The following is a 22,473-nucleotide window of genomic DNA, read 5'->3' on the forward strand; positions in this document are numbered from 1 at the left end:
CTGTCAGCTGTGGGAATTTTGTAGTAATGCTGATACTGTTCTGGGTGACCTCTTGGTACATGTTGCTTGATGGGGATTTATATCTCCGTAGCATTAATGACTAAAATCTAGATCAGTGGTTCTCAATCAGAGGGCCGAGATTCACTCAGGGACCCTAGTAAGCCTTAAAATTGTTTAAAGGGATAGTTCACTCAAAAAAGAAACAAATTAAGATATTATTGATGAAATCTGAGAGCTTCCTGAGCCTGCATAGACAGCAACACAACTACCACATTCAAGGCTCAGAAAGGTAGTAAGGACATTGTTAAAATAGTCCATGTGACTTGTGACTTTGACGCATACTCTTTTATTCTCGTAGCTCCATAACATTGCAGTTGAACCACTGATGTCACATGGACTAGTTTAACAATAGTTTTTAGTACTTGCAACTACTACTTGAACATGGTAGTTGTGTTGCTGTCTATGCAGGGTCAGAAAGTTCTCAGATTTCATCAAAAATATCTTAATTTGTGTTCCGAAGATGAACGAATGTCTTGTGAGTAATTAATGGCAGACATTTTTGGGTGAGCTACCTTTAAGTTAGTCAAATCTTAAATAAAATACTAAAAATGAAGATGCACAACTTTTAAATTGACTTTGTCTTGAACCAAGGGAGTGCTTAGAGCCTAAAAGGTTGAGAACCTCAAAGAAAAAGATTGAATCAATCATCTGTAGATCGAAATTAAAAGACACTTTTTTTAAAATAAATAAATAGCAATTTTATCTAATAATTCATGGATAAAATGACATGAACACACCCCTTCTATGATGAGAATGATTTAATTTTAATTTTTTTAACTTTATACCGCTTAAGAGGTGATACAACTGTACTCATAATGAAGAAAAAAAATATTTAAAAGAATGAAATTCTTAAAACAAGTAGTTTGGCATAATCATTTATTATTAGGTAAAACAGCAGTTTTGTTACAAAATAATAAAGCTGTTTTTAAAAAATGTTCACTTTTGATGTATTTATAAAAGAAAATTGTATTCAGTGCTTCTGTATTTTGACAAAAACCATGTCATGTGGTACAACCAACATAAAGGTGACAAAAAAAAAACCAAGAAATAATGCAGATCCTCATTTCTGTGGTAAAATTTCTTAATAATACTAGAGTGTTCGAATCCTGACTCGAGGACCTTTCCCAATCCCGCCCCCTATATCTCTCCTACTTCGCTTCCTGTTAATTCTGATCTGTCCTATCAAAATAAAGGCAAAAATAAATCTTAAAAAAAAAAAAATATATATATATATATATATATATATATATCAGAGGTTGCGTTAGACTTTAACATTGTCTGTCACGGACAGGGTCGTGAAAAATTAAAAATCTGTCATAATCTATTATAACCCGTCATTTTAATTTTCAAATTATAATAACACATTTAATTGCTTTTATTTTTGTTCAGATTTTCATGTTTCATCATGAACCTACAGGACGAGCATACTGTATAGGTTTATGCATTTATTAATGAGAGAACAGATTGAAGAGAGAATGCGTCACTTTTCGTGTTCAATACCACACTCAGCAGTGACAAAAGACAACAAAACATGCTAGGGCTGGGTACAAAAAAAATCGATTTCTTGATTTAAATAGATTCATATTTTTATATGAACTAATATTTATTCTTAAATCCCAATCGATCCTTGACCTTCGGTATATGCTGTTTGTATATAATGAAGAGTAGGCTACATAGTGCGCCTCATTTGTTCCTTTCAATATGAAAAAATCTTAGATTTCAAATTCTGTCCATTTCATTAGGAAATTCAGATCATTTGACCTTTTATGACACAACAAAGTTGGTTCAGGTTGTAAAATGTCATGTGGTGCAACTCCCCAAAAACAATGATATTTCTAAATGAATTTATGTTACAGATAGAATAATGTTTAAAAAAAATTTGGACAAATTTTTAGGATGTACACTTACATGCCTTAAAGGTGTAAAAAAAAATTGAGGAAAAGTCATTTTACTTTATGGTTACTCCAAATGACATTTCTTGAAAATTGTAAGTTAAAAAAAAAAAAGGCACATTTCTAAGAATTTAGCACATGTTTTAACTAGATGTTTGCCGTTTTATTGTGATAGGACAGTATGTAGACAGGAGAGTGAGATGGGATCGAAAAAAAAGTTCGAACTCGGGACACCCAAAGCGCAATAGCTGACAGAATTGAGACATTTATTTATTTATTTGGATTTGCTGTTGACCCAGTTACACTACGTTTTAAGTAGCATGGGTATATTTGTGGCAATAGCCAAAAATACATTGTATGGGTCAAAATGATTGAATTATGATTATGAATTTTGAATTTTTGATTAGTAATATGCATTACTAAGAACTTAATTTTGACAACTTTAAAGGCAATCTTCTCAGTATTTTGACTTTTTTTGCACCCTCAGTTTCCAGCTTTTCAAATAATTGTATCTCAGCCAAGTATTGTCTTATACATCAATGGAAAGCTTATTTATTCACTATGAGGGCAGCAAAAGTTCTCTTTCTCGCCACTTTGATGTTGTGTTATTGATTTGTTTCTTCTATGTGTCTCAGGGCGATGGGAATGCCCCTGGCATCAGTGCAGTGTGTGCCAGCGAGCAGCCTCTTCCTTTTGCCACTTCTGCCCCGCCTCCTTCTGCCGAGAGCACGAGAGAGGACAGCTGGTAGTGTCTGCCCTGGACAACCGGCCCTGCTGCTCAAACCACGACCCCCAGAGACCCTTAGGGCCTCAGGCTAACCCCAGCCAGGTCACTGTAAAGAAGGAACTGCTCGAACCCGCAGACGAAGGGGACGGCAACGAGGAGGAAGACGACGACGACGAGGTCGGAGAAGGAGAGTGATTGGGCCAAAGCACCGAAGAAGCATTAAAAAAAAACACATCAAAGTACAAGAAAGTAAATAGAGTAGATAACATGCAGCTTAGCTGGTCCACTTCTCAATTAAACCCAAGTGGACTTGACACTGGTTTTGATTCATTCCAAATCTACAGCAGCTGGTATGAATTTTTTCAGGCGTATCACAATTGACGGCCTTGTGTTCAATTCATACAGGCTTGTATAACAATATAAGCTACTCACTTCTGGTTTTCTAAGCGAAATTTCACAACTAGTTCTCACTGTTTTTCAAACGTGCTCCGTTTCGGCAAAAACAAAAAGTCGGTTTCCACATCTACGGTACTTAATAAACACTCTATAAACACTTTAAACCAAGAACTTTATTTATGTACCTCATGTAAATAGCAAAGACTGTTGTAATATGTGTCGGGCGCAACCATTCGCCCCTCGCCAGTAGGACTTCACTACATTTCTGAATACGAACCTGTCGTGGTAACATCTAAAAAAAAAAAAAGAAAAAAAAAAAGAAAATGACATACGAGGTTTGTTCAACTGCCGCCCCATTCCAGTAAGTTTGTGATTTGTAAGATATATAATCATTAATATATTTATGTCGATGTTTACATCCATTCACAATGTACAGTATTATTCATCATCTGTATTAGTCAATTTAATATCACTAATCGTATTGTTGTATATGTGCCCTTTCTGTCAGCAAAATGGCATTGTTGCTTGGCCGGTACTGTATTGCCGTCACCTTTCGGTTTATAAAGTAATGCCACAGCATAACTCAAAGTTAAAAGTGTTAGAAATAACCATCGCTCACCCGAGAAGATCAGTTCCGACTTGTACAAACGATACCGTTTGAGTGTAGTGTTAAGCCACATATACTCCAACACTGCCATGTGTCTTAAAACAAAATATTTACCATTGTGAGTATTGAACAGGTGCCAGTGTGTATATCAACTACGAAGAACCCGTATCATTTTTCTGAGCAGCGCTAGTTGTGAGACTGTGAGTACAATCTTTACTTAATGTGATTTTTCTTCTTTTCTTCCATTTTGTTTTCTGTTTACATTTGTGTTTCCGACGTGTAAATATAATCAGATTTACTGTTATGTTCTGAGTAGCTGAGGTTCATATTTCACACCTAGTATATCGCTGTACAGTCTCGTTTGAAAGGTATCAAATCGTACCTTAACCCGCACACTTTCGTTTCTCTCATCTAGCTACGTTCGGTTGTATTAACACGCGCTACTTGGTTAAAACCGAACGCGGGAGGGCTGTACGATTTACGGCAGAGTGTAGCATAATCCTCTCTGTGACTGTACTTGATGTGAATCTACTTAAACTCAATAGCTTTGACGCCTGTGCTGTAAAGTGGAGCTGTTACTCTCTTGTTACTGGTAGCTGTGCGGTCGTGCTGTGCCACAGTTTGCACGGATGAAGAATCGATCTCGACGGCTTCGGCACATGGGCTTTGTATACTTACTCGTTAGTCATTTCACCTGAATGTTTTTTATAGACCACAGTACAAGTATTAACGTGATGGCACCACCAGTATGTTTGTCACTTTATTGGAAAGGAGGGAAAGCGCTGCAAGTTTTCATTTCTTTTTTTACTTGAATCGTGTCCATTTTGCCTTTGTTCGAGTCTGTATTTATTGTTTTTTTTTTTTTTTGTGGATATCTGTACTGGATTCTTGCATCCGACGGCAAATTTAAAGAATTCTGACGATTTGACTGCCAAACTGAGATTTGTATGTTTATGGAAATACTGTATGCTCTTACTTGCATCTGCATCTTTGAAACATGAAAGGCATTTTGGGTCTGTCTTGTGTGGAAACCTGTTTGTGCCACGGAATAAAGTTAATTCTGTGGCAGAAACAGGCTTTTAAACTTATGTTCTGATATGTGATATTTTTATAGTTTACTTTATTTTTTATATAGCTTACTTTTATTTTTTTAGAGGTCATAGGCACTTTTGTTTCTGAAACACCGATATTTGTCCTTATGTTTCTAATAACAACAACAAAAAAAGAAATCAAGAAATTGCAGTTGGCAGGATGCAAAGCACACGTTTTGCCGTTTCTGTCGGTACTACGCTTTTTTCTTTTTTACATACTTTTCTTTATTTGGCCTTGTTTTCGATGTTTAATCAAATCTAGATGACTAGAAAATTGCCAATGACTTTTCGGGCTTTGTTTGTCTGCAGCGGTTCAATCACGGATCTGACTGTAATTGATTTGTTGCTATATGGATTTTGCCGCATCAGATGTTAAAAGTGTATTACCTCCATTGATTCCAGTGTTTGGTGTCAGTGCACTGTACTTTGTGTACATTTTTTATGTGTATTTGAAGGTGTCATTATCATTTTTGTGCTATCCGAGCATGTTCTTTGTGTTGCTTAACTAAATTTGCTAAAGGTGGTGTCCTACCAGCTTACACTTTGATTTCTGTGTACTGATTTTACATTCCTTTTAAATAGACTGTTTACTAATTCTTGCTACTGAGTTACAGAGTTTGTGTAAAAGATGTGATATTGTAATATTTTTCACCATGCGCATTGAATCACATTACACACTCCAACTGAATAAAACGTATCCTAAATGATATGGCTTGGGTAGAATGTATGTCCTCTCCAAGTTTTCTAATGATGTACTACTCATGGATAGAAATTTCTTTGGCTATGTTATGTAGCCCGTGTCATTGCATTGTGTACGAGAATGATGCTTGATCAACTGTACATAGCTGAAAGCTTAAAAAAAAGAAAAGAAAACAACAAAAAACAACTCCATTGTCATTATATTGTAGTGTCATACGAATGCTTGTAATATTGCTTCTGAATGTTTGTGAACCTAGAAACATTTTGTACATTTCTTGTATTTTATTTGACCAACTTTTGAGATGTATTTCTTCAGAATTCATAATTTATTCTGAGAGTACTTTAAGCAACATTCCACAGATTTAAACGTTTTCAGACTTGCCTGGTTTGACTTCAATAAACTGTAATGAATGTTCAAGTGTTTCTTTGAATCTGCATCTGAATGACACCAGTGTGCATTTAGTGGTGTATGATGAAGCTTTGCTTTTTTTTTTTTGCATGTTTATTTTGAATAGGATCCAGTGGCTGAGGAAATTTGCATTTGCAAAATTTGTCAAAAGTTGGGGCTGTGACGGTCTATAGAGGGCGTGTGATTCATATGATTCGTGATCATTTATGACTGATAGGTTCGTATTGATTCTTTTGAATCGTTCGTGATTCAATGATACATTCGAGTCATCGCGTAGAGTTCAAAAAAGTAACGTTTAGCTAAATATCACTGCTGTCTATCACTAATTTTTCCATTAACTTACTTAAAAAAAAACAGTAATGTTATCCCATTAGAGCCAATTTGACAATGTAGAATTTAAAGCAGAAGGCTTTTCTTTTGCCTGTAATGCTTCATAAATATGTTTAAAAGCTTTCGTTTTAAGAAAGTTTAATATATTCAACTGAAATGAAATTTGTTAGAATAGGACAATATCTGGAATCTAGGAATGCAAAAAAAAAAAAAAAAATTGTCCAAATGAAGTACTTAGCAATAGTACTAATCAGAAATTCAGTTTTTTATATAGTTACTGTAGGAAATGTAAACAATTTCTTGCTCGAACGTGATCGTTACTTAATATCATAATGATTTTTGGTCTAAAAGAAAAATCAATGGCTATTGCTACAAATATACCCGTGCTAAATGAGTGGTTTTGTGGTTTAGTAGTATGGTCTGAGGGCAGCTGGTTTAAGGCGAGACACGGCAGGCAAAAACATCGTTTTTTTTTTATTGGTCAATTTTGAGATTTTTGGATATTTGTCTTCAATAACATGTCTTCTTTTAGACTTGTGGTGAAAAAAAGTCCGAAATACACATTTAGGTCTTTATTTTACTGCACTTTGTCTGTTTGCGTCTGTAGATTTCTCATAAATTCAACAAAAGTTGGCGTTCTAAATCAACATGCTGCTCCGCGATCTCTGCCTGTACTCATTCATCAGGTACACTGCTGGAAAGCTCTCTCTCTTCTGTGCAATGCTGTCGGATCCAAATATGGTTATTTCCTTTTTATCAGCAACCAATCGTGAAAGTAAAAGAGGGGATTTAACTCTAAATGCGCAATCTCATTGGCTGAAGATAATTTCTGACAACGTGATTCGTTCAGAATCGTCACATGGTATGCTTTGACGCTTCCTTGTTTGGTTTAGCTTTCCGCGGTATCTTTTGAGTGAATGAATGAAAATAACTTCGCGTCAATCATCGAAAAGAGTACAGCAGTTGTCACTTGCAAGGGGGAAAATGAAAATTAGTAATGGATTACATGGTGAAATTCCCTCGGGAAGCGCATCTGAACGTAAGCTGTCGATGGGAACCCAGGGTGGTTTAGATATAAGCCAATCTATAAATAAAGTGCACTCTACACAACAGTGGCTGCTTGTTCATGTATTTGTCGTTCTCTGTGGTTAGTTGAAGGTCTTATTTATTTGGCAATGTTGTTTTATTCAGTTTACATTGTTATAAATAATTACTTGGCCAGTTGTTTTGCTTGTTAGCAATGTTTTCATATAAAAATGTGTGGATTTTTTACAATATAAATCTTTAAAGCCCATTTTCTCAAAATGACTTTTCTCTCATACTCCAAGTCCGAAATCTCCACTTCAGTAGCACCTATATACACCAAACTTTCCAGTCTTGTACCTAGTAATATTATGAAGACTATTACAGAGGGATTTGTAAATATATTATTCCTAGCCTGATTTATATAACATTTTATTCCAAAAAACATGGCGAAAATACATTTTTTAAGGCTATTGACAGTATATTCTGATTTACAGGATAACAAAAGTGGATATCCATAAATCCCTCTGTAATTTTTTTCCCATCTAATATGTGAACACAATGAAAAAAGAATTTTGAACCTGGCTTTATCCAATTCTGAGATTTCGTTTTTTAAAATATAGGCAAATTAGCGCATATTTACTTAGATAATGCCTAATTTGCATATTTAAACATAAAATTACAAAAACATTGTAATACATTTTTTTCTCATCTTAATGTAGTTAATCAACTGAGAAAGTTTCATGGTGATATCTGCTAGTTAAAAATTTTACCCTATTCACCTGTAGTGTCTCGCCTTAAGGAGAAGAGAAAAAAAGAGAATGAAATTTCTACTTTTTAAAGAACGAATACCAATAAAGTCATCAGTCATTTAGAATCTACCGTTACATTCGAGTGATTCACGAGTCGGCTCGATCGAATCAGTCAAAAGAACCGGTTCAACAAACGATTCCTTCGCAATTCGGACATCCCTGAAAGGACTGACGTGTTATGTCAGTGAATGGACTGCCGCCTCAGAGGTTTCATCGCTGCTTAGTACGGCGCTCTGCTGCTGCTGGACATGTCAAATATATATGACAGACATCACGAAATTCTGCTCCAGTGGCTGCTGTCAACAGCCGACAAGGCGACGGTTTAGACGGAAAAGGAAAGAATCCGAAGGTCGGTATTCAACTCCGAACTGCAGACAAAAGACGGAGGATGCGCGATGTCGCGTTTGCGGAAATGTTCGTAAGCAAATATCACAGATGTCGGCGCGACTGGTGGCAGCACAATTTATCGATTAACAATCAGTTTATCTCCCGTGAAACACTCTCTAGTGGTGCTCTGGTTGTTTTATACGAGGAAATATCGATCCTTACTTCCGTGCTGGAAAAACAGCTGTATTTTGAAACGTGGTGGCTGATTTCTGGTTGGTTTAAGTTGTAAACCGTCTTAGACCAGCAACAAACCTTGTATCTTTTTATTCTGGTTGAAACTCTAGCAGCATCTTGGACTATCTGTAAACTATCTAACGTTACCAGCTGTTCATGGTTTCTAGCTGGTCCAAGTTGGTTCTTAGCTGGTGACCAGCAACTGAACAACAACTAGTTGGTTCTGCTGTGTTTGTCAGTTTGCATTTGGAATATGGTAACTGGCAAACCAGCTATAATGACCATCAAAGACCAACTAGAAACCAGCTCCCTCCTTAAACTAGCTTTTCTAATCATTCCATGCTGGGAAACTGTATTTTGAAACATTGTAGCTGATTTCTAGTTGAAGTTGTTAACCGTATTAGACCAGCAACAAACCTGGCATCTTTTTATGCTGGTTGAAACTCTAGTAGCATCGTGGACCATCTGTAAACTATCTACCAGCTGTTCATACCGTCTTAAGGTGATTAAACAGTTTGGAGATGGTTTCTAGCTGGTCCAAGATGGTTATTAGTTGGTGACCAACAACTAAACAACTACTAGCTGATTATACTTTGTTCACCAGTTTGGATTTGGAACATGGTAACTGGCCAAACTGCTTGTAATGACCGTCACAGACCAGCTACCACCTTAAACTAGCTTTTCTAAGAGTTCCATGTTGGAAAACTGTGTTAAATCCAGCTATATTTTGGAACATGGTAGCTGGTTTGGTCGAAGCTGTAGACCAGCACCAAACCTAGCAACTTGTTTATGCAGTTTTAACTGTAGTATAGACAATCTTGGACCATCAACAACCTATCCACTAGCTGTTCATACCATCCTAATGTGGTTAAAGTTTGGAGATGGTTTCTAGCTGGTCCAATATGGTTATTAGGTGGTGACCTGCAACATAACAGCTACTAGTTGGTTATACTTGGTGCTCAGGTTGGATTTGGAACATGGTAGCTGGCCAACCAGCTTGTAATGACCATCATAGACCAGCTAGAAACCAGCTACCACCCTAAACTAGCTTTTCTAAGAGTTCCATTTTGGAAAACTGCGTTAAATCTAGCTATATTTTGGAACACGGTAGCTGGTTTGTTCGAAGCTGTAGACCATCTTAGACCAACGCCGAACCTGGCAACTTGTTTATGCTGTTTTAACTGTAGTATAGACAATCTTGGGCCATCAACAAACCATCAACTAGCTGTTCATGCCATCTTAAAGTGGTTAAACAGTTTGGAGACTGGTCCAAGGTGGTTATTAGTTGGTGAACAGCAACATGACAACTACTAGCTGGATATACTTGGTGCTCAAGTTGGATTTGGAACATGGTAACTGGCCAACCAGCATGTAATGAACATCACAGACCAGCTAGAAACCAGATACCACCTTAAACTAGCTTAACTACCTTTTCGAAAAGTTCCATGCTGGAAAACTGTTAAATCTAGCTATATTTTAGAACATAGTAGCTGGTTTGGTCGGAGCTGTAGACCATCTTAGACCAGCAACAAACCTGGCAGCTTTTTTATGCTGGTTTTAACTATAGTAGACCATCACCTAGCTGTTCATCCCATCTTAATGTGGTAAAATAGTTTGGAGATGGTTTCTAGCTGGTCTAAGTTGGTTATTAGTTGGTGACTAGCAACATGACAACTACTAGCTAGTTATACTTGGTGCTCAGGTTGTATTTGGAACATGGTAACTGGCCAACCAGCTTGGAATGACCGTCACAGTCCAGCTAGAAACCAGATACCACTAGCTTTCTAAGAGGTTCTATGTTGTAAGACTGTGTCAAATCGAACTATATTTTAAACCTGGCACCTTGTTTAGCTGTAGACCATCTTGGACCATCAACAAAACAACTACCAGCTGTTCATACTGTTAATACATATCTCTTAAAGTGGTTAAACTTATGTTGGAAGGTGGTAGGTGACCAACAACAAATCAACTACTAGTAGGTCATACTTTGGGTCAGGCTGGTTTGTGGTGACTGAAATAGACAAGCTAGAAACCAGGTACCATCTTATACTGGACTTCCTAACAGGGCTCTGTGCTGCAGGTGCAATAAATCCCCTTTTAAATAACACTATTGGTTTATTTTCTTTTTGTTTTGGGTTTACAATACTAACCAGTTGAAATGGAAGTGGAAGGTTGTTGGTGATGAAGTTTATCTTGGATGTTCCTGGTTGAATTTTTAATTCTGACTTTGTATCTGAATGTGAATTTACAATTTCAGCATAATGCAACAATCATCTTCCACTTTTTTTTCCAGGTTTTAGGTGGAGGTGTCGTCAATGACAAACCCGGACCAAAGATGAGGAAGAGTTTTGATAATGGCTTCATTGCTGAAGTTATTGTACGGCTGCTGCTTCTAGGTGTTTTTCTGTAAGTACACTTGCTTGATCAAATAGATGCTACATATACATTTGGCCTAAACTTTAGTCGGTTTGACCGATCTAACTGGTAACCTGGACATTTATAACCTGTTATGCCAGTCTTTTGTGCATTTTTTTTTTAAAGAGCTGTCACCCAATAAGTGAGTGACGGGTTCTTTCGAAATTGTGTGGGAAGATTTTCCAGTCTTTTGAGCTGTGCCTGTGTTTGTCTGTTTTGTGGAGATGAGGATTGTTCTCTCAGGCTGTTATTATGCTCTTGTAGCGTGACTGAGGAGCTTCCTCCCTTCAGCCGAGAGATCCAGCCTGAGGAACTATGGCTCTATAAATTCCATCCCGTCAAAAGGGACCGTGTTCCTACCCGCTATATGTTTGTAAGTGCTTACAACTCGTTTAGCAATTAAAATTGATTTAAACATAAAATTCATGTGTGTGACAATGATAATAGGGAATCTCATTATTGTTTTTCTCTGATTCACTTCTTAAAACAGTCTATCGCCCTCTTCTCTCCATTGCTGGTCATTTTCTTGTTTTCCTTGTTGAAAAAAGGTGGAAAGGGAGATGTTAAAGAGGCATCTTTAGGTAAGAAATGTGTGAAAATGATTTTTTCCATTACATTAAGGCAGTAACAATTTAAACAATATATTTTATTTGTAAACTCATGTTCAGCTAATTTTCAAAGCTCGGTAAATGGTCACTAACAAAATTTACTTTAAATTTCACCAAGCTGATTACTTGCTAAAAACTCCCACAGATCATGTCATGCCATATTTTCAATCATACTGATTCACGAAAGCAGAACACTCACAAACACAAGAGGCGGGATTTATTACATGAACCAATCACAGCCGAAAATAACACTTAAGTGTTAAAACATAATGGGGGAATTTTTTGCCTATTTATCCACTAGAGTAGAACATTTTGTGAGAAGGCTTGGCTTGCAATCTCCATTCCAGTTCCCAAAGGTGGTTGATGCGGTAAAGGTCAGTGCTCTTTGCAGGCCCTTCCAGACCAAACTCATCGAGTCATGTCTTTATGGACTTTGTCACGCTGGAATAGAAAAGGGCCTTTCCCAAACTGTTCCTGCAAAGTTGGAAAGCATAGCATTGCTCAAAATGTCTTGGTATGCTGAAGCATTGAAGAAGAAGTTCACTTCCAAAACTAAAATGCACGAATAATTTACTGAACCCTTTGTCATCCAAGATGAAGATGTTCGTGTCTTTCTTACTTCAGCTGTAAAGAAATAGTTTTTTTTTTTGAGACAAACATTTCAGTAAAGTATATAAATTGTACATTTAAAAAAAAACACAATAACCGATCCTCTCACTAGATAAGACTTCTTCCTTCTTCCTCAACTGGGATCGTTTAGAGCCCTTCGAAGCTGCATTTAATCTGCATTTTGGATGTTCAAACTCACAGGCACCATATAAGTCCACTATATGGAAAACATGCCTGAAATATTTAACTCAAGAAACATAATTTCTTTAAGACTGAGAAAATAAAGACATGACCATCTTGAATGACAAGGGGTGAGTAAATTATCTGTAAATTTTTGTTCTGGAAGTGAACAGCCTAATACTATTATCCCTCCTTCACCAAACATTACATTTGGTACAATGCAGTCAGACAGGTAACATTCTCCGCGCCAAACCGGCCCATCAGTCTGCCAAACAGGGAAGTGTGATTTATCACTCCACAGAACAGGTTTCCCCTGCTCCAGAGTTCAGTGGCGGCATGCTTTACACCACTACATCTGACGCTTGGCATTTCATGCAAACCCATTCCATGAAGCTCACACCGGATAGGTTTAGTGCTGATTTAAATGCCAGTGCAAGTCTGTTACTTTTTCAGCTGTGAAAATCAGCAGAGCGTTGGTGACTTTTACTCACTATGTGCCTCAGCACTCTATGAACCTGCTCTGAGATTTTACATTGTCTTCCACTTGCTGCTGTTCCTAAATGTTCAACTTTCCAATCATACCACTTACAGTCGATCGTGGAATATCTATCAGAGATAATATTTCACAATCTGATTTATTGCAAAGGTGGCATTCTTTCACAATACCATGCTTGAATTTACTAATCTCCTTGTCCAGCAGCGACATCTGCATCTCTCTCGCCTCCCCTGAGCCCATTATGTTTAACAGGCACCCTAAAGTGTGCGGTGAGTTTGTTGGGGGGTAATTGAGAATGAATGGGGGAAAGTCACGTGAGAGGAGCCAATGCCTCCATTGCGATTTGATTGGATATGACTGGTTATGATTGGCTGAGATTGGTTCATGTGATAAATCCAGCCTCTTGTGTGCATGCGCATTCGCCTGAAAGCATAGTTTGTGTGAGTTTATAGTGAGTAATCGGCTTGGTGAAATTTCAAAGTGAATCTCCATATCTATGACCAATATTTACTGAGCTTTAATGACTGATCCAATGGGTCAAAATGATCGATTTTTCTTTATGCTAAAAATTACTAGGATATAAAGTAAAGAGCAAGTTCCATGAAGATAATTTGTAAATATCATACCAAGTAATGTTTATTATATATATGTGTGTGTGTGTGTGTGTGTGTGTGTGTGTGTGTGTGTGTGTGTGTGACTCTTGATCACAAAACCGTCGTAAGTAGCACGGGTGTTTGTAGCAATAGCCAAAAACATTTTTGTATGGGTCAAAATCATAGATTTTTCTTTTAAGCCAAAAATTATTAGGATATAAAGTAAAAATCATGTTCCATGAAGATATTTTGTCAATTTCATACCATTAACATATCAAAACATAATTTGTAAATTAGTAATGTGCATTGCTAAGAACTTTATTTGGACAACTTTAAAGGCGATTTTCTTCGTATTTTGATGTTTTTACACCTTCAGATTCTAGATGTTCAAATAGTTGTACTCGACCAAATATTGTCCTATCCTAACAAACCATATTATTTATCATTATCTATAAAGCTCAATTAAAAAAAATGACCCCTTATGGTTTTGTGGTCCAGGGTCACATATTTAATATTTAATATATTTAATTATTTTTATATTTTGTGTAAAATGACATACATATATTATAGAATAGTCGTATGCTTCCCATTTATCTTTATTTCGAGTGATGCAAATCATTGTGAAATATAGTTGTGTTGATACTAGTCAGTAGATAAACAGATAAATGATCAAGTAATGATCCCATAATCTTGAGTGTTATTGCTAACAGAAGTCTCTGTATATCATTTGTATGACACAGCTGTTACTTTGACCTTGGTGTTAAATGGAATTTTCACTAATGCAATCAAGCTAGCCGTGGGCAGGTGAGTGAATGATCTAATCTTATTACAATGTTAACTTTGCACTAGATACTTATATTACATTTTGAACATCTCCCATCAGCTCCCAAATAATCTTTTATTTCTCTTTCCCTACCAGGCCACGACCTGATTTCTTTTACCGTTGTTTCCCGGATGGCCAAATGAACCCAGAGCTTCACTGTAGCGGTGACCCGGATGTAGTAATGGAGGGCAGGAAGAGCTTTCCAAGTGGACACTCTTCCTGTAAGAGCAACTGTTAGGTTTATTTAATGGCAGTTTTTAAAAGTCACCATGAAACACTATATTATATATATATATATATATATATTTTTTTTTTTTTTTTTTTTTTTTTTTTTGAAGTTTTGCATCTGTAATTTGATATATTTCTGAGTGAAATGTTAAAAAAATATAAGGTGGGATTTTTTTTCTGCTTGAAATTGATTGGAAATTTACATTTACTACTTTTTTTATTTGGAATAAACAGCACCAATGAGTCATATAATTAAATTTATTTTACACTCTAAATATTATTTAAATTTGAATTATTAAATATTTATTGTGAAATATTATTTCCATATAAAATAACTGTTTTCTATGTGAATATATTTTAAAATGTAATTTAGTCCTGTGATACTAAGCTGAATTTTTAACATCATTAATCCAGTCTTTAGTGTTACATGATCTTTCAGAAATCATTCTAATATGCTGATTTATTATCAATGCTATGCTGGAAACATTGTGCTGCTTAATATTTCGGGTTTTTTTCCCCCCAGGATTATTTAACAAATATAAAGTTGAAATAGAAATCCTTTGTAACAATATAAACTACCATCTAAAAGTTTGGGGCCAGTAAATTTTTATTCTTTCTTTTAATGAAAAAAATAATACTTTTATTCACCAAGGATGTGTTAAATTGAAAAAAGTGATAGCAATATATTTATATTTTGAATAAATGCCTTTTTATCAAGCATTTATCAAAAATCCTGAATTTATCAAGAATCCTGAAAAACCGGTCACAGTTTCCAAAACAAAAAAATATTAAGCAAGTTTCCAACATTGATAATAATAGTAATTAGTAATTAATCAGCATATTAGAATGATTTTTGAAGAATCATGTGACACTAAAAACTGAAGTAATGACTGATAAAAAGTCTGCTTTGCATCACAGGAATAAATTATATTGTAAAATATATTCATATAGAACACCATTATTTTAAACTGTAAAAATATTTGACAATATTAATTGTTTTCTGTATTTTTGATCAAGTAAATGCAGCCTTGATGAGCATATAAGATTTTTATTTTTATTTTTTTTAAACATTGCCAAAAGGTTTGGTATTAGTACGAAAATATAAATACATTTTAACATAATATAAACTATTGTTCAAAAATTTGGGGTTGGTATAATTTTAGATTTTTGAATTTATTTTTTATTATTTAATTATTTTTGATGTTTTTAAAAAGTTATTTAGATTTACCAAGGCTGCATTTATTTGATTTAAAAATACAGTAATATTGTGAAATATTATTAAGATAACTTTTCTGTTTGAATATATTTTAAAATGTGATTTATTCCTGTAATACAAAACTACATTTTCAGCAGCCATTAAACCAGTAATTAGTGTCACATGATCCTTCAGAAATAAAATATTTGAGATTTCAGAAAGGTCAAAGATTTAAAAAAAATCTTTACTGTCACTTTTGAGCTGTTCATTTATTTATGTATTATTAATTCATTTATAAATGAATGTGTCATTGCCGCAGAAAAGATATTTAAAACACATTTGGAAGGTATATGAATATTTAAAATACAATAGAATAAAATACAGTGTTATATTATCCTGCCACTCTAACAACAATTCATCTTGTCATAGTTGCGTTTGCTGGTCTGGGCTTCACAGCCCTGTACTTGGCTGGAAAGCTGCACTGTTTCAGCCCGGTAGGCCGTGGCAAAGCCTGGAGGTTGTGTGCCTTCCTCACCCCCCTCCTCTTTGCCGTCATGATCGCCCTCTCCAGAACATGTGACTACAAACATCACTGGCAAGGTGAGATTTTCATGCCATCGTTCCTGTTCTACCTTCATGTATAGTTTCAAGGCAATGACACAATCTCCCATTCCTTTCTAGATGTATTAGTGGGATCCCTTCTCGGTTTGGTCTTTGCGTACTTATGTTACCGACAGCATTACCCAGCTCTCAACGACTCAGACTGCCACAGACCCTTCCGAATGAGAGAAGCGACGGTTCCTGCGCAGGAACGCAAGCAGGCCAACCCAGGCTACCTCTTACCTTTGTAGGAACCTAACCAGACCAACAACCATATACTGTGTGAAAGTTTACCAAGCCATGTGCTGCGATCATGTCTGTTTTTTTTGTATGGTGACGCCTGTTAATCAACGAGCACTTCTCTTTTTTGCCTTCCTACACCGTTTTAGACATTCACAGTGAATGTTTTGTGTATTGTAGAGCTGTCTTTTTGAAATTTGTATCCTATCAACTTTAAAGTTTATATGTGAACTGTCCTGGTGAAGAAAAGGCTCTCGGTCAATTTTAACACTTTCCAGACATATTTATAGAGGTGTGTGTCTATACACTAAATCCCCTGGTATCTTTGTCAATAAAGTTTGTGATTTATAATGTATCATCTGGATTGTGATGAAATCATTTGACGTTTTGGTGTCTGTGAAAACTGTCCGTGTGTTATCTCCTGTTCATAGATTAGATGGCTCCGTGTGGACATTACTCTGGGGAATCTCCTGGAAGTGAGTCAGTGATGTTTTGTTTACTTTTTAGAAATGTTTGATAAATTATATTACATAAAATTAGCTTTACAAATCATAATTACAGTTCAAGTCAAAAGTTTACATCCCCCTTTAGGAATAAGCAAAATGTTAATTATTTTACCAAAATAAGAGAGATCATACAAAATGCATGTTATTGTTTTAGTACTGACCTGAATAAGATATTTCATATAAAAGATGTTTACATAGTTGATTTTTTTGTTTAGTGATAGTTGTTCCTGAATCCCTTGTTTGTCCTGAATAGTTAAACTGCCTGCTGTTCTTCAGAAAAAATTCTTTAGGTCCCACAAATTCTTCCATTTCTCAGCATTTTTGTGTATTTGAACCCTTTCCAACAATGACTGTATGATTTTGAGATCCATCTTTTCACACTGAGGACAACTAAGGAACTCATATGCAACTATTACAGAAGATTCAAATGCTCGCTGATGCTCCAAAAGAAAACACGATGCATTAAGAGCCAGGGGTGTAGACGTTTCTGAATTTGAAGATCGGGGTAAATTAAACTTATTTTGTCTACTGGAAAACATGTATCTTCTGTAGCCTCTGAAGGGCAGTACTAAATGGAGAAAAAAAATTAGGCAAAATAAGAAAAAATTCCCTGAGTGTTCCTTGGTGTGAAAAGATGGATCTCAAAATCATAGTCATTGTTGGAAAGGTTTCAAATACACAAAAATGCTAGAAAACCAAAGAATTTGTGGGACCTAAAGGATTTTTCTAAAGAACAGCGAGTTTAACTGTTCAGGACAAACAAGGGACTCTGAACAACTATCACTAAACAAAAAAACACAGCTGTGGATCATTCAGGTAACAACACAGTATTAAGAATCACGGGGGTGTAAACTTTTGAACAGGGTCATTTTTATAAACTAAACTATTATTTTCTCTTGTGGACTATATGTAAACATCTTTTATGTGAAATATCTAATTTAGGTCAGTACTCAGTAAACAATAACATGCATTTTGCATGCATTATCCCTCTTATTTTGGTCAAATCAATAACATTTAGCAAATTCTGAAAGGGGTGTGTAAACTTTTGACCTCAACTGTATAGTCATAAAATAATGATGTGTAGTTTAATATTCAATTCATTTTAGTAAAAAACGATTTTAATATTTTATTTATTTTTAACTTATTTTATTCCAAGAATATACCACATTTTGCATGCAGCCGTTACATTATTTTCTAAATGACTTAAATTTAACATCCAAGAAAAAAGCATTTTTTGGACCCTTTGAATTAAATACAGATTTTTTTCATTTTATTTTCTCAGTTATTATGTGAACTGAAGTCTAACTCTGTTACACAAATTATTGAAGAAATATATGGGAAATTAAGTTCAATAACTACAAAACATTTGCTTTTCCAAATTTTTGTAGGGAACAAAGTAAGAATGTTCATGCAACATTCTCTGTAGATTACAAAAAAGAACCTACCCACCTCATTCTTCAACGCGGAAAGCCTATGGGCGAGACTTCCGGTTCATTAGCCGCTAGAGGGAAATAACAAGAAGAATAACAATGTGCAGTAAATGTTACAAACCAGTGTTTTCTTAATTAATATTATACACTTAAAAAATACACGACGACGTTTTTAGTGCCACGTAAAATATATATATATCTCAAAGATTACTAATGAATAAAGTCGTAATGTTACAAGAATAAAGTCAAAATATTACGAGAATAAAGTCGAAATATTACGAGAATAAAGTCATAATGTTACGAGAATAAAGTCGAAATATTACGAGAATAAAGTCGAAATATTACGAGAATAAAGTCGAAATATTACGAGAATAAAGTCGTAATGTTACGAGAATAAAGTCGAAATATTACGAGAATAAAGTCGAAATATTACGAGAATAAAGTCGTAATGTTACGAGAATAAAGTCGAAATATTACGAGAATAAAGTCGTAATGTTACGAGAATAAAGTCGAAATATTACGAGAATAAAGTCGTAATGTTACGAGAATAAAGTCGAAATATTACGAGAATAAAGTCGAAATGTTGCGAGAATAAAGTCGAAATATTACGAGAATAAAGTCGTAATGTTACGAGAATAAAGTCGAAATGTTATGAGAATAAAGTTGAAATATTACGAGAATAAAGTCGTAATGTTACGAGAATAAAGTCGAAATACTACATGAAGTCAAAATATTATGAGAATAAAGTCGTAATGTTACGAGAATAAAGTCGAAATATTACGAGAATAAAGTCGAAATATTACGAGAATAAAGTCGAAATACTACGAGAATAAAGTCGAAATATTACGAGAATAAAGTCGTAATGTTACGAGAATAAAGTCGAAATACTACGAGAATAAAGTCGTAATGTTACGAGAATAAAGTCGTAATGTTACGAGAATAAAGTCGAAATGTTACGAGAATAAAGTCGAAATGTTATGAGAATAAAGTTGAAATATTACGAGAATAAAGTCGAAATATTACGAGAATAAAGTCGTAATGTTACGAGAATAAAGTCGAAATACTACATGAAGTCAAAATATTATGAGAATAAAGTCGTAATGTTACGAGAATAAAGTCGAAATATTACGAGAATAAAGTCGAAATACTACGAGAATAAAGTCGAAATATTACGAGAATAAAGTCGTAATGTTACGAGAATAAAGTCGAAATACTACATGAAGTCAAAATATTATGAGAATAAAGTCGTAATGTTACGAGAATAAAGTCGAAATATTACGAGAATAAAGTCGTAATGTTACGAGAATAAAGTCGAAATATTACGAGAATAAAGTCGAAATACTACGAGAATAAAGTCGTAATACTACGAGAATAAAGTCGTAATGTTACGATAAAAAAGTCGAAATATTACGAGAATAAAGTCAAAATATTACGAGAATAAAGTCGTAATGTTACGAGAATAAAGTCGAAATATTACGAGAATAAAGTCAAAATATTACGAGAATAAAGTCGTAATGTTTCGAGAATAAAGTCGAAATATTACGAGAATAAAGTCAAAATATTACAAGAATAAAGTCGTAATGTTACGAGAATAAAGTCGAAATATTACGAGAATAAAGTCGTAATGTTACGAGAATAAAGTCGAAATATTACGAGAATAAAGTCGAAATACTACGAGAATAAAGTCGTAATACTACGAGAATAAAGTCGTAATGTTACGATAAAAAAGTCGAAATATTACGAGAATAAAGTCAAAATATTACGAGAATAAAGTCGTAATGTTACGAGAATAAAGTCGAAATATTACGAGAATAAAGTCAAAATATTACGAGAATAAAGTCGTAATGTTTCGAGAATAAAGTCGAAATATTACGAGAATAAAGTCAAAATATTACAAGAATAAAGTCGTAATGTTACGAGAATAAAGTCGAAATATTACGAGAATAAAGTCAAAATATTACGAGAATAAAGTCGTAATGTTACAAGAATAAAGTCAAAATATTACGAGAATATAGTCGAAATATTACGAAAATAAAGTCAAAATATTACAAGAATCAAGTTGAAATATTTAAAACTTTATTTTCATAATTTCAACTTTATTCTCAAAACATTTCGACTTTATTCTTGAAACATTTCGACTTTATTCTCGAAACATTTCGACTTTATTTCTGAAACATTTCAACTTTATTTTCGTAATTTTGACTTTATTCTCGAAACATTTCAACTTTATTCGCGAAACATTTCGACTTTATTCTCGTAATTTCGACTTTATTCTCGAAACATTTCAATATTATTCCAGGGAGTATTTTGACGTTATTCTAAAAATATTACGACTCTAGTCTCGTAATTTTAGATATATATATATATATTTTTTTATATGGCACTATTGTCGTAAACTTGCACTATCAAGCAGCAAAACAAGCTGTTGCATGGAAAACATATGTGGAAGCTAGAGGATGGATACCCGAGCCGAGCCCGACGGTACCCGACGGAACCCGACGGGCCGGGCCGGGTTCGGACAGATATTTAGAAAGGATGCTCGGGTTCGGGTCGGGCTCGGTTACATCAGCGCGATAGTGCGCCTGTGTTATAACAGCGCTTTTTGCCCCGTGTGCACTGATGCGCTCATCTGTTGACATTTCCGAACGCCTTCCTACAGTTGCTTAATAAAAGCGGGCTTTCCACACAAAAAACTGCACGTGTCATTAGTATGAGAAAAAAAAAAGATTTTAACTGTGTCGGGCTGGGATCGGGCTCGGACATAAATATCTTAATGCCTGTCGGGTTCGGGTCGGGCTCGGTTACTGCTCTGTCGGACGCGGGCCGGGCTCGGACAGAAAAATGCGGCCCGATCCGCACTCTAGTGGAAGCTGCTAAATCATAGGGAAGCACTTAGTACACAGGAAAGGGCGCAGTATTTTTACAAACTAAAGTTAGGTTGTAAAGATATGTACAAGCAGTATTAATAAAGATATTAGCCTTATATTTTACCTACCTGACAGGAAATGATCAGAACAAACATGAATGTTGTCAAGATTCTTGCCCTGGAAATCCTGGTTTAGTTTGGCCAACCACAAACGCCTTTTGTTTCTCGGTTTTTTGTTCTCTTCTCCTTAATTTGTTATAACTTTTTGCAGTCTATAGACGGTTTCAACGGCAACAACATAAACAAACGTTACTGCGCATGCGCGCTTTTGTGGCCCAAACTTAACTTCCGGTAGACATCCAAATAGAATCAATAACAACAGCTAAGCCCTTCTAGAGTAGATTATTTTTTTAATAACAAGCGAAATATGTTGGCTGCGTAAATTAGACTGATTTATTAAAAATGGAAACTCATCCTCTGCCAGCAGGAGGTGCTTTAAGCACGAGAAACGAGGTTTCCCCACTGATCTATATAATTCTCTATTATAGATCAGTGGGTTTCCCCAGTAATGGCTATAGACAAAGCAGCTCTTAATTTAAAAACGCTGCTTTATGCAGGATGAAATGAAAATTACATTTTCTAAAGACAGTCTTTCTTCAGAAATAAAGTGATATAAAAACACCCACGCCTCGGTTTGATTTTTAAACGTGCATTACGTTTATTCAACGAAGTCTATTGGAAAATCAGTCGGTTTTTATATCGTGGCAGGTCGCCACAAATAAATAAATGTTTGGGAAACACATACCACAGCACAATAACCGGAGACCAACTTCATTACTCATTATTAGCTGCGTTTGTAGCCCGCGACACGAACCAGACAGATAAACAAACACAGACCGGAAGTTAACTTAGGTCCAGGCGCGTGCGCCCGATGAAACCGTCTATAGTACTCCACGTTTTTCCCGCAGATTAGTACAGCAGAAAACATGCCAATAATTTTCAGCAGCAATAGTCAGCAAAATATGCGAGTTTCGTTCGGTTCAATGGCGTCGTTTACTTACTTGTTTGCAGCCAATA

General features: G+C 35.2%; 2 protein-coding genes across 3 annotated transcripts in view; both read left to right on the top strand.

Moving 5' to 3' along the window:
- nsd3 (nuclear receptor binding SET domain protein 3) overlaps positions 1-5,890 on the top strand; it is a 30,014-nt gene extending 24,124 nt beyond the window's left edge. For both annotated transcript variants that reach the window (XM_073829386.1, XM_073829387.1), the window contains exon 23: positions 2,588-5,890. In XM_073829386.1, coding sequence (XP_073685487.1) covers positions 2,588-2,874 — 287 coding nt within the window. In that variant the 3' untranslated portion in view covers positions 2,875-5,890. The remainder of the gene's footprint in view (positions 1-2,587) is intronic.
- Positions 5,891-8,220: 2,330 nt separating this feature from the next.
- plpp5 (phospholipid phosphatase 5) lies at positions 8,221-16,949 on the top strand. Its single transcript, XM_073829909.1, has 8 exons — positions 8,221-8,395; positions 10,901-11,013; positions 11,287-11,395; positions 11,513-11,603; positions 14,249-14,312; positions 14,428-14,552; positions 16,184-16,354; positions 16,436-16,949. Exons 2-8 carry the CDS (start codon positions 10,943-10,945, stop codon positions 16,603-16,605), a joined length of 801 nt encoding a protein of 266 aa, XP_073686010.1. The 5' UTR covers positions 8,221-8,395; positions 10,901-10,942; the 3' UTR covers positions 16,606-16,949.
- Positions 16,950-22,473: the final 5,524 nt, after the last annotated feature.

The sequence above is a fragment of the Garra rufa genome, chromosome 23, assembly GCF_049309525.1.
Source record: "Garra rufa chromosome 23, GarRuf1.0, whole genome shotgun sequence".
NCBI lineage: Eukaryota > Metazoa > Chordata > Actinopteri > Cypriniformes > Cyprinidae > Garra > Garra rufa.